Source organism: Dunckerocampus dactyliophorus, chromosome 8 (genome assembly GCF_027744805.1).
Source record: "Dunckerocampus dactyliophorus isolate RoL2022-P2 chromosome 8, RoL_Ddac_1.1, whole genome shotgun sequence".
Taxonomy (NCBI): domain Eukaryota; kingdom Metazoa; phylum Chordata; class Actinopteri; order Syngnathiformes; family Syngnathidae; genus Dunckerocampus; species Dunckerocampus dactyliophorus.
Genome location: NC_072826.1, coordinates 11,898,872 through 11,913,947, shown reverse-complemented (window position 1 = coordinate 11,913,947; position 15,076 = coordinate 11,898,872). Strand labels below are relative to the sequence as shown.

The 15,076-nt window shown below is 39.2% G+C and overlaps 1 protein-coding gene across 1 annotated transcript; it reads right to left on the bottom strand.

Annotated features, from left to right (window-relative positions):
* Window positions 1-1,069: 1,069 nt before the first annotated feature.
* Window positions 1,070-11,674, bottom strand: pmela (premelanosome protein a). The gene is made up of 12 exons (XM_054784585.1): window positions 11,498-11,674; window positions 10,473-10,568; window positions 10,236-10,382; window positions 9,885-10,019; window positions 8,528-8,689; window positions 8,165-8,449; window positions 6,403-7,101; window positions 5,894-6,049; window positions 5,702-5,804; window positions 3,865-4,070; window positions 3,687-3,777; window positions 1,070-1,530 (listed from the first exon to the last, which is right to left on the bottom strand). Exons 1-12 carry the CDS (start codon window positions 11,547-11,549, stop codon window positions 1,386-1,388), a joined length of 2,277 nt encoding a protein of 758 aa, XP_054640560.1. The 5' UTR covers window positions 11,550-11,674; the 3' UTR covers window positions 1,070-1,385.
* Between the last annotated feature and the right edge of the window lie 3,402 nt (window positions 11,675-15,076).

The following is a 15,076-nucleotide window of genomic DNA, read 5'->3' as shown; positions in this document are numbered from 1 at the left end:
GATTCACGTTATATGCTTGCAATGTAATTAAAATGAGCTGGTCCACAGCTGACCTCATGTTATTCCTGTACTGACGTCAGCCTGTCTTCCAGCACTGCAATTTGTCATGTGACATGCATGTTACCAGCATGCAGGTCTTTGTGCATGCTGTCAGAGACATGCATCCCCAGACGGTGTGGAGCCCTCTGGCCATGATATGGCTCTGCATATTTTATGAAATCCATTCCTGGAATACTCTGCGGTGTAGTAACGTTAAGAGTTCCCAGACACATTTTGTGCCATTCAGTTTTTTGATTTTCAAGCAATTTTGGTTGTGTTGAATGAATATAAGTTGGATTTGGTAGAAGATATTCACTTAAAAAAAATCATCTTTGTTCATTAAATTTGCCTGATTTGGCAAAGCTCGACAAAAATGACACATTGCCCTAACAAGACATATTGTACTGAAAACCATTGAATGTGCTGTTTTTGATCCTGCGGTTATCTAGTCCTTTTTGTTAAGATTTCAATTTGGACCACAGTACACTGGATCCCTTGCATATTAACCACCAGGAGCTTATCAACGCAAATACCTACCTCACTCACGGTGCAGCCAAAAATAACACGTGGTAAATGTGGAACACACAATGTGGCTGTACCATACAGACTATGTGGGTATCAAAATACACTTACACACTGCAAAATACTTTTGTAATACAATTTTATACTAATTTACATTAGCTTTTATATTCATCTACTAAATAGTGCTACTCTTTCCAATTCAAAGCATGCAGAAAAAGTTCAGTTTTAGTTTTCTTTAAGGGTGCCTTGCTACTGAAATTACAGGTGTGTGTGTGTGTATTTGTGTGGTATTTTCATTATTTTTATTTATTTATTTTTTTAAAACATAATGACCTTTAAAGGTTTAAAATACTGTACACACATATGATATGTATAAGAGTGGCTTGAGTGGAAAAACATTGATATACCTGTATTCACAGCACAGCTATCCCCCAAATTTTTTTTTTGGTCGTTTGGGACAAATGAGAAAAAGAAAAATAGTGAGGAAACAAACACATGTTAAGGTGATAAAGTTCCATTTTATTCATGTTACAACACAAATGTGGTCTGTGATATGGGAGAGTTGATTACATTTGAAAGCAAATTAACAAATTAACATTAGGTTAAATATACAAAAAAGGCCAATTTAACAAATACTGGAGGTCAAAATAAATATCAACGTAATTTAAATTGTTGGAGCAATCTTTTTTTTAAATCATGTCTTTTTTAGCATAAATCCTTCAAAACAGTGTGGGCTCTGTTGTGCATTTCACGATGATCACAGAGTATATAATTACAGTAAATGTTATTTAAAAATGACATTTAGTGCATTATGATGTTAATATTCACACGACCCTCCCCTGAAGCAGTGGGCGGCTCTCTCCAGGCGACTGTCGCATCAGCAAGTTCCACAGGAGCAAAGGCACGGATGTTACTGACGTGCCGCTTCCATCATTGTCTTCTCTCAGCGGCTGGTACTGCTTGAAGCGCCTGTTTGAAGCCAGAAGATAATGAGATTTCATCATACAGACAAGAGAAGGGCTTCAATGTCTGTGTACATCCTGTTCAAATTTGATAATATATAATATAATGTATAATATAATCAACAATATTGTATAATATATATTATATATAATATAAGAAATACATGGGAGGCAAAAGAAAACAACTTACAGTAGATGAGAGTCAAATATTGATAATCATAATCATCAAGCAGGATTAACTATTGCCCCTTGAAGGTCGCTTTATTACATCGACCAAGAACATTAAGTTGCGGTTTGAGTGTTTGTTATTCTTTAAAAAGATGGGTAGACATCACACCAAGGATCATATTTTCCACACATGTATGACACCCATCCAATCCATCCATATTCTATAATGCTTATCCTATTTAGGATTGCCGGGAGGAGGGAACCTAACTTGGTTTCTGGGCAATTGCGAATGGGGAGTTGCATGAAAGTCCACTCTGTGAACCACAACACCACAAATGGCCGTGTTTATTACATACAAAATACATTACTGCTGGTCTTGTTTAAGGTTAACTGACTTAAGACAAAACTGACTGAAGACAAAAGGTGGACTACACCCTGGACTGATATGAAGGTCCTTTCCACTGCAGCAAACTTTGGTGCTGGTGCAGATTTAGTTCAGAGCTGGAGTCGAACCAGTGTTGGCCATGAACAGGCTCTACACCCCAATTCATTTTCCATTGTACTGGGGAGCCGTGTCATTACATCACAAGGGTCACACCTCCAATCAAGAAATAAAAAAGGGAGATCAGTGTGAGTCACGCTATTTAAATAATGTTTATTTTGTCAAATGTCCGGATGAAAAGCAAAGAGTTGCTTGGAGCTTATATTGTCAAAATGACTCATCTTCCGACAGCATTTGACAAGCTACCACGCAATCAATAATGAAAGAAAATACTTACAGCTGGTATTTTGTGTAATATTCAATTAAAGAATGTTGACTGCTATGTAAGACTACAGTATTTGTTCTTGAACGTTACCATAAAGTAGTGACCAAAAATAGCTCTGTCACTGAGATGAAACACTTCCTCCTCTCCAAAATAAAATACGATGCGCAATTACATGCTAGAAATAACCATTAAAAATATAATCTAAATGTGATATGAGTGTGAATTTAAGGAATGAACCTAGATGGTGACTTATATGTTTATATTTATAGTGTGCATGTGGTGGAACCACACTCCTTCATAAGAAGTAGTAATTTAATATTAAGAAATGTGCATTCACTGCATTGTTTGATCAGCGGTGTAAAATATTTTCAGTCATTTGCAGAATAGGACCGTAAAATTCTGGCATTTGCTGACTGGATTAAAGTCTGCTCTGGCTCTCATATTTAGAAAAAAATGCGTCAGTGAAGCATACACAAGGCCTTGTTTATGTCATGATGAAATAAATCACTGCTTATCCTGTTCAAGGTTGCTGGAAGGCAAGAGTTTATCCTAGTTGATGACACATTGACTCAGTCTCCGAATGCTTGTCAATGGGATGTGGAATGCGAATTGAGTCAGTTAGCGGTATGTAAACCACTAGACTATCAATGGCCCTTTTATGAGGTTCATTCATTCATTTCTGATACTGTTTGTCCTCATTAGGGTCATGAGTGAGCTGAAGCCTATCTCAGATAACTATGGGCAAGAGTCGGTGTATACTCTGGACTGGTCCCCAGCCAATCACAGGACACATATAGACAAATCAACAATCACACTCACATTTACATCTATCGACAATTTAGAGTCTCCAATTTACCTAACATGCTGTTGGAATGTGGGAGGGAGCTGGAGCACACAGAGAAAACCCACATAAGCACAGGGAGGACTTGACAAATTCCACACAGGAGAACCCTTGATTTCCAGAACATAACGCCACCACGGTAAAAACGAGGTCACCTTTTTGGAAAGACCTTTGTTGCATCTGATTTTATTCAAATTTGCTATGTGTGGAGGGTCAGAGACTATGTACAGTATATTACACTATATACGCTATATACGTATATTATTGAATTCGTTGTGCTTGTAGGATATTACATTTTGTTCCCTTGCCCTGGAGATTTTGTTGATTTTTGGACTCCTATATCACATTGCGTCACGGGTGAGCTTTTCCAAATGAGCCAAAACTCACCTGTACATCAAACCAATACAACAGACCACACAGGCCAGAACCATCACACCAAGGATTGTAGCAGCAGTTCCAGCTGGGGAACCACTGGAGGCTGTGATGGGAGGCAAATTATACTAATGAGGAGGGAACATAATGACCTAATGAATGAGTGTCTTTCATGAACGTTTCATTCACCCACCTACTGCCACGCTGACTCGAGCGCTCGCCACAGCAAGACTGACATCATTGGTCAAGGAGACATTGAGGCAGAAAACTCCCGAGTCATTGAAGAACTGGCGAAGGACCAATTGACAGTCAGGAGAGGGCGCGGCCACGCTGCAGACAGTTTCCACTGGTGTGATACAGTCGGCATCCGAAATGACTGTGCAGACCTCGCTTGGTAAACTGAGGGAAAGAGTTTGGGGTAGAAAACACGGACGACAAACATTATGCTTTTACAAAAGCTCAGTTTTGAATGATGCTGAGACACAAAGATGTATTCATTTATCCCTTAAGAGGTCCTTTAAATATCTTCACTCATTTGCTGCTTATAACAACATGATATTATTTTTTTCCACTTCAAACAAGTCAGAACAACTTCAGCCTGAAATTTTACACATTAAATAAAACTTATATTTAGGGTTTTTTTAACTCACACATTTTTACATTGTTCTACTAAAAAAACAAATACATTTTCACAAAATACATCTCATGAGTATTGCTTATTCATTTGGCCCTGAGATGGGTCCATCAGTACATTTACATGCACTAAATCAGTTGGATTCCGAAAAAGTCACAAATAATACTGTAGTTAATTAACGTTTAGTAAACATTAGTTGATCAATTTGTACTTATTTCAGCTTCTGTAGCTTTAATTTGTTTCCTTGTTGGTGCAAAAAGACTATCTCTCTCCGGCTTCCTCTTATTTCTTGTGGATTTAATTTTGTTAAGCGCGGCGCCAAGAGCCTCCACGGAGACTGGCGCATACATAGAACGTCTGCGCCGATGATCGATCAATCAAAGTGCATACATGCAAGAAGGATCTGGTTTCCAATCGTCTATGCGTCGTCCCTTAAAACATCAAACACGATCAAATTAAGGTGTTTACATGCGTTTTAAAAAGCTGGTTTCAGCTGAATTCATGCAATAATTCAGATTTGTTTGTGCATGTACAAGTAGTAACTGGATGGCGACCAGCCTAGGGTGTACCCCACCTATCTCCCGAAGTCAGCAGGGATCGGCTCCAGCATACCCGCGACCTTCGTGAGGATAAGCGGCATAGAAGATGGATGGTTGGATGGAAGTAGTGACTGATTGACTGCAACGTCCTAATGGCAAAAAATGTCACCTTCCAAAAACTACTGTAAATATTTGTTATTCCTAATTTTCCAATTTTAAACTAGTCAATCTTTTAAAATGACTTGAGCCTGAAATTTACACAAATACTAATTGCATTTCTGCTGTTTTAACCTGTTAAATGCCAGTACGTTTACAGTGTTTGTTTAGCTCCACTGTTTTTATTGGAAACAATTGCATGCTTTGCCTTGGAAAAAGTAGCATAATCTGGTGGACAAATACAAAACTTGAAGGCCTGTAGTCCGATCTGAAATCTGAACATAAATGATGACATTAGTTTGTGTTAATATGAATATAGGACCAAAAAAATCCCATTTTCAATGGTTTTCAAATACAATATTTTTGTCATTAAGAACAAATACTGCTTTAGTGTAGCTTTGCCATTTTAGGCTAATTTAAAGAACAAGGTGAGAAGTTTTTAATAAATATCCTAGAGCTAAATTGATTTATATTAATTTGACACAGCCAACATGGTAAAACATGAATGGCACAAAATGTCCCTAGGATTTCTTAATAATAAAAAAAAAAGTTTATTATTGTGGTTGTAGAACTGCACTGTATTGTATGAGAGATGCTTCTAAAATTATTTACACTTTATTATCTTCATGAAAGGGGCTAAAATATTTGATTTACTGCTCAGTATGAGCGATTCAGGCCATACTTAAAAGCTTCACGCTCACCTTCCTTGGCAGCTAATGGTGACATCCACTGCATTCTGATCCAAATCAGTTGCCAGTGACACAACATTGGACATCTGTACGATCTCAACACTTTCGATGCCCTCTGCACGGTGAAAAGAGAAAGATCATGTGACCACACTGTTTCTGTTGGCATATACTAAAGAGCCAACTGCATGACGTGTGGTGACTTACGGATGACATCAACAGAGGTGGAGAGGGAGCCGTAACGGTAGACCATGCAGTCCGCTGACACCTCTGGTACTTGTCTTTTGACGACGAGGACCACTTGCGCTGGATCTGCTTCTACCTCAGCTTGGCCTTCTCCTTCAGTTGGAACCGCCTCATCACCTGCCGCAAAAAACATGCACCATGTTCATTTTGAGTAAAATTAGAGCATGCAGTTATGACGCTATTTTTCTGTCCAATTTTCCAAATTCTAATTTTTTTCTGTATCTGTGCTCCATTCTGCCTGGCAACAAATGCTCAGGCGAAACTTGACGAAGAAATAGACGGCTACACATAATGAATCAGAAAAAAAGCGTTAAAGTGCTGTAGTTTTTTGGTAAGTATTTTGTGTGCATGCAATCTTTTCACATAAAAATCTAAAAAATAATAAATTAACACTGTGTAGATTTTCAGTCATCCAGGTTTTAGTAATCCATGACCATAAGCCATCCATAAAATGTCTAAAACTGACACACCTGCTGGCGCTATGGAAGCATCAACGTTGTTGTCAGTCTCAGGTACCTCAGCACCAGCTGCTTCTTCTGCTGCTTCTTCTACAGTTGTGCTCTCAGTGGCTGCAGGAACTACAACATTATCAGGGGCTTCTGTTTCATTTTGGACCACCTCTGCAGCAACATCAGCATCTTCAGCAGCAGCCACAGCATCACCTTCCTCTGCTACAGTAACTTCTGGGGAGGTGGTAACAGTATCGGCAGCCTCAGGGAGGACTGTAGCTGCCACATCTACTGTGGCTTCTTCTCCCTCAGCGACAGGTGCCACTGAAGCAGCAGCGTCAACTGCAGGCACGGCTTCTTCTGTTGCTCCATCCACAGCAGCATCTGATGTCTCTTCAGCAGTGGCAGCTTCACCATCTGTGTCTTCTGCAGCGACCTCTGCAGCCGTAGCAGCAGTGGCAGCTGGATCTTGTTCTGCTGGAACGATAGCTGTGTCAATTCCTGCAGGTGCAACAGAGGCAGCCTCTATTTCTTCTGTTTCTGGATCTTCTGTGTCATCTGTGTTGGTGTCTGCTTCAGATGGCTGCACCGGGGTAGCGTCAGAGGTAGGCACATCTGCTGCTGCTAGGTCAGTGTCAGAGGCAGGAACATCTGCTGCTGCTGGATCAGCTGCAGGGGTCACAACTACAACCGAGGCAGCAGAGGCATCAACAGGAACCACTGGGAGAAAGTGAAAATCAACTTTGAAAAATGTACTTTGTAAACTCAATTCATCCATGACAGGCAAAAATGTATAATCAAGGATGTAATAAATGTAAATAACTGTAAAATCAAGAAATGTTAATGAAAGTGTGACTTTGTGAATGAATTTACAGTCACTGGCCAATATTGGGTGCACAGCTCTGAGAAGTCTCATGTGGAAGGCATTGCGTTGATTGGCCTGACGACTGTACACTGTCCATGTCTCGCAGGCGTACAGCAGGGAGAGAACCACTGCTCTGTATAACTTGAGTTTGGTGACAAGGCTCAGTCCTCTGCAATTCCAGACCGAGTCCATCATTCTGCTGAAGGCTGCGCTGGCTCTAGCGATTCTGTATGCAACTTCCTAATCGAGGGCGACGGAGCGCGACAGAGCACTGCCAAGGTAGACAAACTTCTTCTCCTACTGCTCGCCTGTGACCGTTGACAATGATGTGGGGATCTACGTAGGGAGCGTCTGGGACAGACTGGTGCAGGATTTTGGTCTTCTTGGTAGAGATCGAGGTTGCTACATATATCTGTTTGCATGTAATACTAATATCTCAGATTTTAGTACACATATACTGTAACTTAAGATAAGCATATGGGTCTAAGGTTAAAAGTGTAAAAAATAAGAAGTGTTGACCATGATTTCAGATATTTAATCTTGCCTCGATTTCAACTTTTTTTTTAATCAAAACTCTTCACAAAGACAAAGGAAAGGAAATAAAAAAGATAACAACGCTTCCTAGTACGATGGTAGATATTGTGACATTGTAAGCCAGCAGCACTTCTGCTCCTTTGTCAATTATCCCTCAAAACCAGTTAATTTAAATGGCAGAATGTGTATATTATACAGTAAGTGGGAAACAGAAGCATTTTGTTGTTCTAACTGGGCCATTACTTTGAATTGGCCAGACATGATTTTTAATGGAGCTGATGAATATGCCATAAAATGTGTCTGAAATTGTACATTGAATCTCTCCCACTGAGTCATGTGTTTGAATGTGTGTAAAACCTAACAATTCCATATATAAAATCTTACCAGCAGAGGGGTTTACGCAGCCGTTGGGGATGCTCGCCATCAGGACCACCTGAGGATTGAAGGTGCCCACTGAGAGGTATGTGTGTGTGACGGTGCGTTCCCTGGAGATCAGAATTCCAGAGCTGTCTCCAAAGTCCCAGCTGAAGCTGATGTCAGCACCGCTCAGGTACTGGCTGGGATCGTGGAGGTTCACGCTGAACGCAATGGCCCGGTTCTGGATGAAGTTTGAGTCGTCTTGGTTGATGTCATTGACTTGGGCGAGGGCTACGGTGAAGGGAATTTGGTCTGAAGATGGAGAGATAGGAGAGCATAATGTGAGTAAATACGACTGTTAGAAAGGTTAACCATGGTTTAGTGGGTGACCTGTGATGGTGAAGACTGTGGAGGCATAGCCAAGTGGGACGAACTTGTCTTTTCCACGACAGTGATAGATGACAACCTCCATGTTGTAGGATCCCAGGGCGACATTGTCTGTAGCAATGGTGAGGGAGGAGGAGGGTCCATCTGCCACCTGCCAGTACTTCCCTGAAACACAACATTTTTTCAGAAATGACGTTGCGAACTCACTTTATCGAGATATTACTGATATCTTTTAAAGAAACTGTTATCTCAGAACAAATTGGCCATTGTCATAACAGCTGTATTTTCAGATTTGGAGTGATAGATACTTGATATCACAAAACAGGCTGAAATTCGCTCAACTACCAATAGAAAAAAAAAAATTACTCAACTACTGATGAAAAAAGAGGTACTATTGCAGGATAGAGCATAATTAATATATATCCAGTCATAACACTACCACAAACTGATTAAACTTGAGCCTGAGTAAGATATGGAGCCATTTTTAATGCACAATTAAGTCCTACATTATTCATACACTGGACAACTTTCGACTTAAAATAACGGTGTATTTGTTCAATTGGTATCTTCTTGACTGGAAATGACACACGAAATTGCCACTGTAGGAACAACTTAAGAGGTTGTGCTAAGAGATGATAATGAAAAATATTCACGATTTTCATTCATCAATTTTGAGGAAACACTATCTTTAGCACCATTTTGAAAGATCCTGGTAACATCTAACAATCTACAACATTCAAAGTAACTACCAATGAGGAACATTGGCTATGCATGTCTTGGAAAAAGATATAAATAATTAATTTTGTCTTGATGACAAGTAAAACCACCCCAAAAGACATGCCCAAAGTTCCTAAATAATAAAGTTGATCTAGGGACATCAAAGAATGCATTCCTAGTGTCAGAAATATCTGTCTGTAGCTATGCATGAGTCAATTGGAAGAAAGGAGAACTGTTTGGAGAAGAAGAAGAAGGAGAACATTTGTATTCTATTGCTTGTTTTCCCATGTATTTGATGGAGGATAATACCATGCTAACAATGATTTCAAGTACAGATGCCGTTGACCACCTTCAGAAACTCCTACATAGAATTTGAGCATACAGCAAAGACTCCACCAAGGTTTTGGTAAGGTTAATAATGAAATTAACTTAATTCCTTGTGCTTGTATAGTCAAACGCTCTCACAAGTTTAACTTTACATTTTCTCCAGCATCACAATATAATATTTTATAAGAGCTATTTGTTCCTATGTAATTATTTATATACTATAAAAATTAACTAATGCATTATAACTTATTCATTATAGCATTTGGAAAATGGCTTGCTTTTTATATTTATTACTGTAGAACTGAAGTCGTCTTACCCCAAGTCTTCCAAACGTACACATAGTGAGGTTTCTTGTCCCGGGTGCTGGTGAAAGGTGTACCATCAGGGAAAACCGCACTCCGCTCCTCATTTTGGTCGGGATACACAGACTGGCCCGCTTGATACTGTTGACCTGGAAATGGAGTTATAGCTTGGTAAATTAAATTTGTTTCAACAGATGGCCAAAAAAACAGCTCACAAACAGCTCTTGATATGATGAGATGTAGTTCTACACCACTGAAAACTACTGTACATCAATAATGTTCACAGTTATGCATGATGTACAAGATGGTTTCACCAAATCTATGCTTTCCTGTGTCATAACACCCCTATTTATTTGTGAACTTACCATTAACAGTGCAGTTACGGGCCCAGACCACCTGCCCATTGGGGAGCACTGTCTGATTCGAAGGGAAATTAAGATTAATATTAAATGTTGCTTTTGCTCCAACCAGCGTGGGGGCGTCGTTCTTCAGATCAAATGTGACTTCACCACCTTAAAAAAAAAAAAAAAAACAGACTTCTATGGGTTATACTGGTTGAGAGAATTAATAGTAGATTTTCTCAATTGGGGAGTTGTCCTCACCAGCCCAGCAGTTCCTAAATCTTGGGTCTCCATCTCTCCACACAGGGTACATGCGTGAGTTCCATGAGCGGTAACGTGTGAATTGACTACGGGGCTCTGAAAAAGCAAAAAATGAAAACAATTGTAGGTAATTTATAGCATACCAGATGATGCTTATGTACCATTTCCCTATGTCACCTACTGCACAAAAGGTGCAAAAAAAATATTTATGAAAACTAGTTATTAGTAGGATGTAGTAAAGTAAAGCAGTAATTTGTCTACTGCTGCTCCATGACTTTGTAGTTGAGGACTGTGGGGGTTCTGGGCGCCGTGAGTCACACGACCTCCAATCCCCTTCAATCCTTTTCATGTGACCATCAGCTGAGTAGCAACATCAGTAATCTTAGCTGCAGGAATGAGGGATCCCACACCCCTACGTCTATGTGTGTGTGTGTGTGTGTGTGTGTGTGTTGATTTTATGGTTTTAGTAGGTGCATGTAGTAACTGATGGAGTTCCATCCAATGATGTAAACTAGTGTCCTGCTCAATGAAGTGCTGGCGCCCTGACCATTTACAGTTGAATTTAAAATTGTTCATTTCTTGGCATAATGTAGTTACATTTAGTTGAAGTGAATTTGTATTTGTTGAACGGGTGTCTTCTGGCTGAAAAGACGTTGGCAAAAGACTGTATGTACTGTAAACCGACGTAAATAGGGATAGCAATAGTTTTCAAAATGCAAGAAAACAATGAAAATGTTGAATATTCTTCATGAATGTGTCTAAAGAAACTTTTAGAGATACCGATTCAATAAATCTATCTACCTCAAGCATAAATTGTTCAATTTCCCACTCGATTAGTTGCGCAAACAATCATTAAGTCAAAAAGACAGACGTGCCTGAATGAAAAAGCAACATGCAGAATCAGATTAGTCATGGCAATTACCAACACTCAACTTGTTTAGTTAAAAACCACATCTAAATTAATCAGATTATTCAGTAGCTTTACAAAAGGACAAACTATGAAAACACAATGTTGACCATCTCACTTTGTGCAGTTGCAGATGCCAAGGCCAGAACGACCAGCAGCAAAATCTTCATCTTGTCTTTGGTGGTGTGTCTCCTCTCTCAGATCCCCTGAACCTCACCAGCCGCTCCTAAACCCCGGCACAACTCCCAGAGAGACTTTGGAAAAGTTTCCTCGCCCTCTTTAAGAAGCTCCTGGACTTGAATTAACATAAAAGTTATTCTCCCCTTCATGACATCACTGCCAGTCCGCAAGGAGGCACCGCCCTCTTTGCTGATAAACATACGCAGTGTTTTTTTTTAATTGTACAGAAATTAATTCACTTTGTTTTTTAAATGATGATGAAATACTTTAAAGTTACACTGTGTATTTTTTTTAGCGCAGATACAGATAGAAAGTCCAACACAATCCATTCTTTGTGGTTGGCTGACTCCTAAGTTGACTTCAAAACAATTTTTCCCATAGGAAATAATGTCAAGTGAATTCATTTGTTCTTGGCTCAAACTGTCGCCATCATGAAACATTTATTAACAGTACTGTGCAGATCATTTAAAGCCATATTTGAACATCCACAATCCTCTTACAAGTGTAAAAATAGCTATAATAAAATAAAACTCAAATAGAGCCAAATTTTGTTTTGTGTATGCTATACTTTTCGTCCGATTTGTTTTTCTATGACAGTTTTTGATGAAATTTTCTGTTTCAGTCTCGGTTTGCGTATGGCCAGACGGGCCATTTTCCCGTGTATCATTTCACGAAATCGCGAACCCAAACAAAGCCTCCCGCACGTTGGTGTCTCAGTCTCTCGTTTGTTTCTCATTGAGCAAGCATCACCCAGTGCGTTCATCTGAAACTTTTTTATTAAATGCGACTGATAAATAACTCACCATGGGGCAAAAGAAAGTTGTGAGTGCCAGCCTTTGGAAGAAAAAAGAGAGTACAAAGAGTCTTCAATAAAGGTAAAAGTGATTTTAAATGTTCATTTATCCATTTCATTAGTCATTCATATTTATTTCTCATTGTTTTCTCTATGTAATACTATAATTACTCTCTATGAAAAAATTTGTGTTAATATTTTTGGCTTTCTGGAAAGGATTATTTGGTCTTTTTAATGGGAAAAATTTATACTTTTTTGTAGTTTTCATACTTTTTGAAACAAATGACTAAAAATAAGGCCATTGTACCTGTGATTGGCTGGCGACCAGTCCAGGGTGGACACTGCCTCTCGCCCGAAGTCAGCTGGGATAGGCTCCAAAATACCCACGACCCTAGTGAGGATAAGCCGCATAAAAAAATGGATAGCTGGATGGATGGTTTCATTGCACAGTAAGTATCACCTTTGGAAGATACCAGGCAGACACGTAATGAAGTAATGAACAGACAGGGAGGTGTTTTTAAATTGGGAATAAAGTGTTGTGTAAAATCAGCACATTCATGTATTAATTGTAATTATTTGTATTGCTCATATTCTGCTGAGCAGACAGGACCCATGTCACAGAAGGTTCCATTTCTGGTTCTGTGGTTATCATCACACTTTCTCTCTTTGTATTCACTGGTACCCTTCTGTGGTGACTTTCTCACTGGATTTTCCGATGTCAAGCATGATGATGGCTTCAACTCCAAGTTTCGTTTGCCTTTTGGGGCACATTCTTCCAGAAAACATTGGTTGAAATTGTACCACATCAGGGCGTTCGGTTTTACTCTCTTCAAAATGTTGCAATTAAAAGGAAATCTAAAATCTAATTTCATGATTTAATATGCTTTAGGATGGTTTGAATTGGGACCTAGGGTGGATCTCATGCCTGTGTCTGACGTGTGACTTTGCAGCTATGTGTGCATGCCTGTCACAAGATAAAAAGGGCAGATTGCAACTCAATAGCATCCTTTTATTTCATCCACCATTCTTTGACATCCTCGATGTCCACCTCAGGCTGTGATTGCTCTTAGAATTAATCGTCAGTCAGGAATGGATGGACCCGTGCTTCGTTTACTAGTCCACCTCCCTGCCCCTTTTTATGCAGTCACATTCAGATGACAACAAGCATCCATTTATGCTGGAAGTCACTATACTAAAATCCCATTCTGAAATTGTTCAGATACAAAGTATCTGAAGTATTTCAGACAATTTTGCCTTTATACACCAAAATTATTATTCACAAAAGTATGGCATTTACCATTTTGGAATAACAGCCTTATTTCAGGGGATATTTGAAAGAAATTACATTGAGTAAATAATCATCATAATTTGAAGTACTTAAAGCTGATTGTTTATACTTCAATCACATGTAGATTACTTTAATTCATTTAAATTGTGAAATGCAAGAGCAATAGTGTGATTTGTCTGAAGTAAACTATAATGCCTTTAACTTTATATATTGATAATAGAAGAAAATGATCAACAAATGGGCCATTAGTGGCACACTGTGGAAATAAAACAAACAAAGCTGAAGAAAAAGCTGAAATGTTGATACTAATAACTAATCATAACAATAACAAAGCTTTGCCTTTAAATATATATATGATATTTTTTCCGCCTTTTTACAAAATAAAAAAATGATAGAATATCAAAGTGGCCCCCTGCATCCTTTAATTTTTCTGTCTGTGGTCCTCAGTGGAAAAAGTTTGGATGCCCCTGTCAGATATAGATTATGCACATAGCACTAAATCACATATTAGAGAAATAACATTCACAAAGTAACACACAATACACTTTTCTCGTAGTAGATGAGAGTGATTGGTGGTTCCTCACAGCTTCTCATTCTCAAAAGTCTCATGTTAGCCAGACTCTGAGGCAACACTGCATGTGACTCCTCATGTGCTAACAGAGGAGTCCAGGAACGAATAAATCCTTCCCACACAGCACCTGACTGCACATACCACTACTAGGCGGCAATTAGCCCCTCTGGACTTTCCAGGGAAATATGTACATTTATGTATGTCAATGTAGTACGTTGCAGACCGATGCACTAGTTGTAGCAATTCCTTGAATGCCGTGACATATCGAAATTACAGTATTACAATATAGTCTCCATACTGAATTTCCATCCATCCATCCATTTTCTATGCCTGTCCCAGTTGACTTCGGGTACACCCTGGATTGGTCACCAGTCAATCGCAGGGCACATATACAGTAGACAAACAACCATTCACACTCACACCTATGTCAGCTGCAAATTAACCCAACATGCATGTGTTTGGAGTGTGGGAGGAAGCCGGAGTACCAGGAGATTTGCTTGTATTAATGTCTCTTCTGTTGTTGTTGCTTAATTTATTGGTATATATGTTTATGTGTTTATGTTTCTTATGTTCTTATTCTTTCTTGTGTTTCCTTTCTTTTCTTGGGAGTATGAACAGAATAAGATTTTCATTGCATGATATAACTGCTGTTTTACCATGCACATGACAATAAAACTCTTGAATCTTGAATCTTGAAAATCCACGCACGCACGGGGAGAACATGCAAACTCCACACAGAGACGCCCAACAGAGATTTGAACCCAGATCTTCCACATCTCCTGACTGTGTGGCCAACATGCTAACCACTAGGCCACCGTGCGGCCCGATACTGAGATTATTATGTCTATTTGAGGATTTCAGAAAA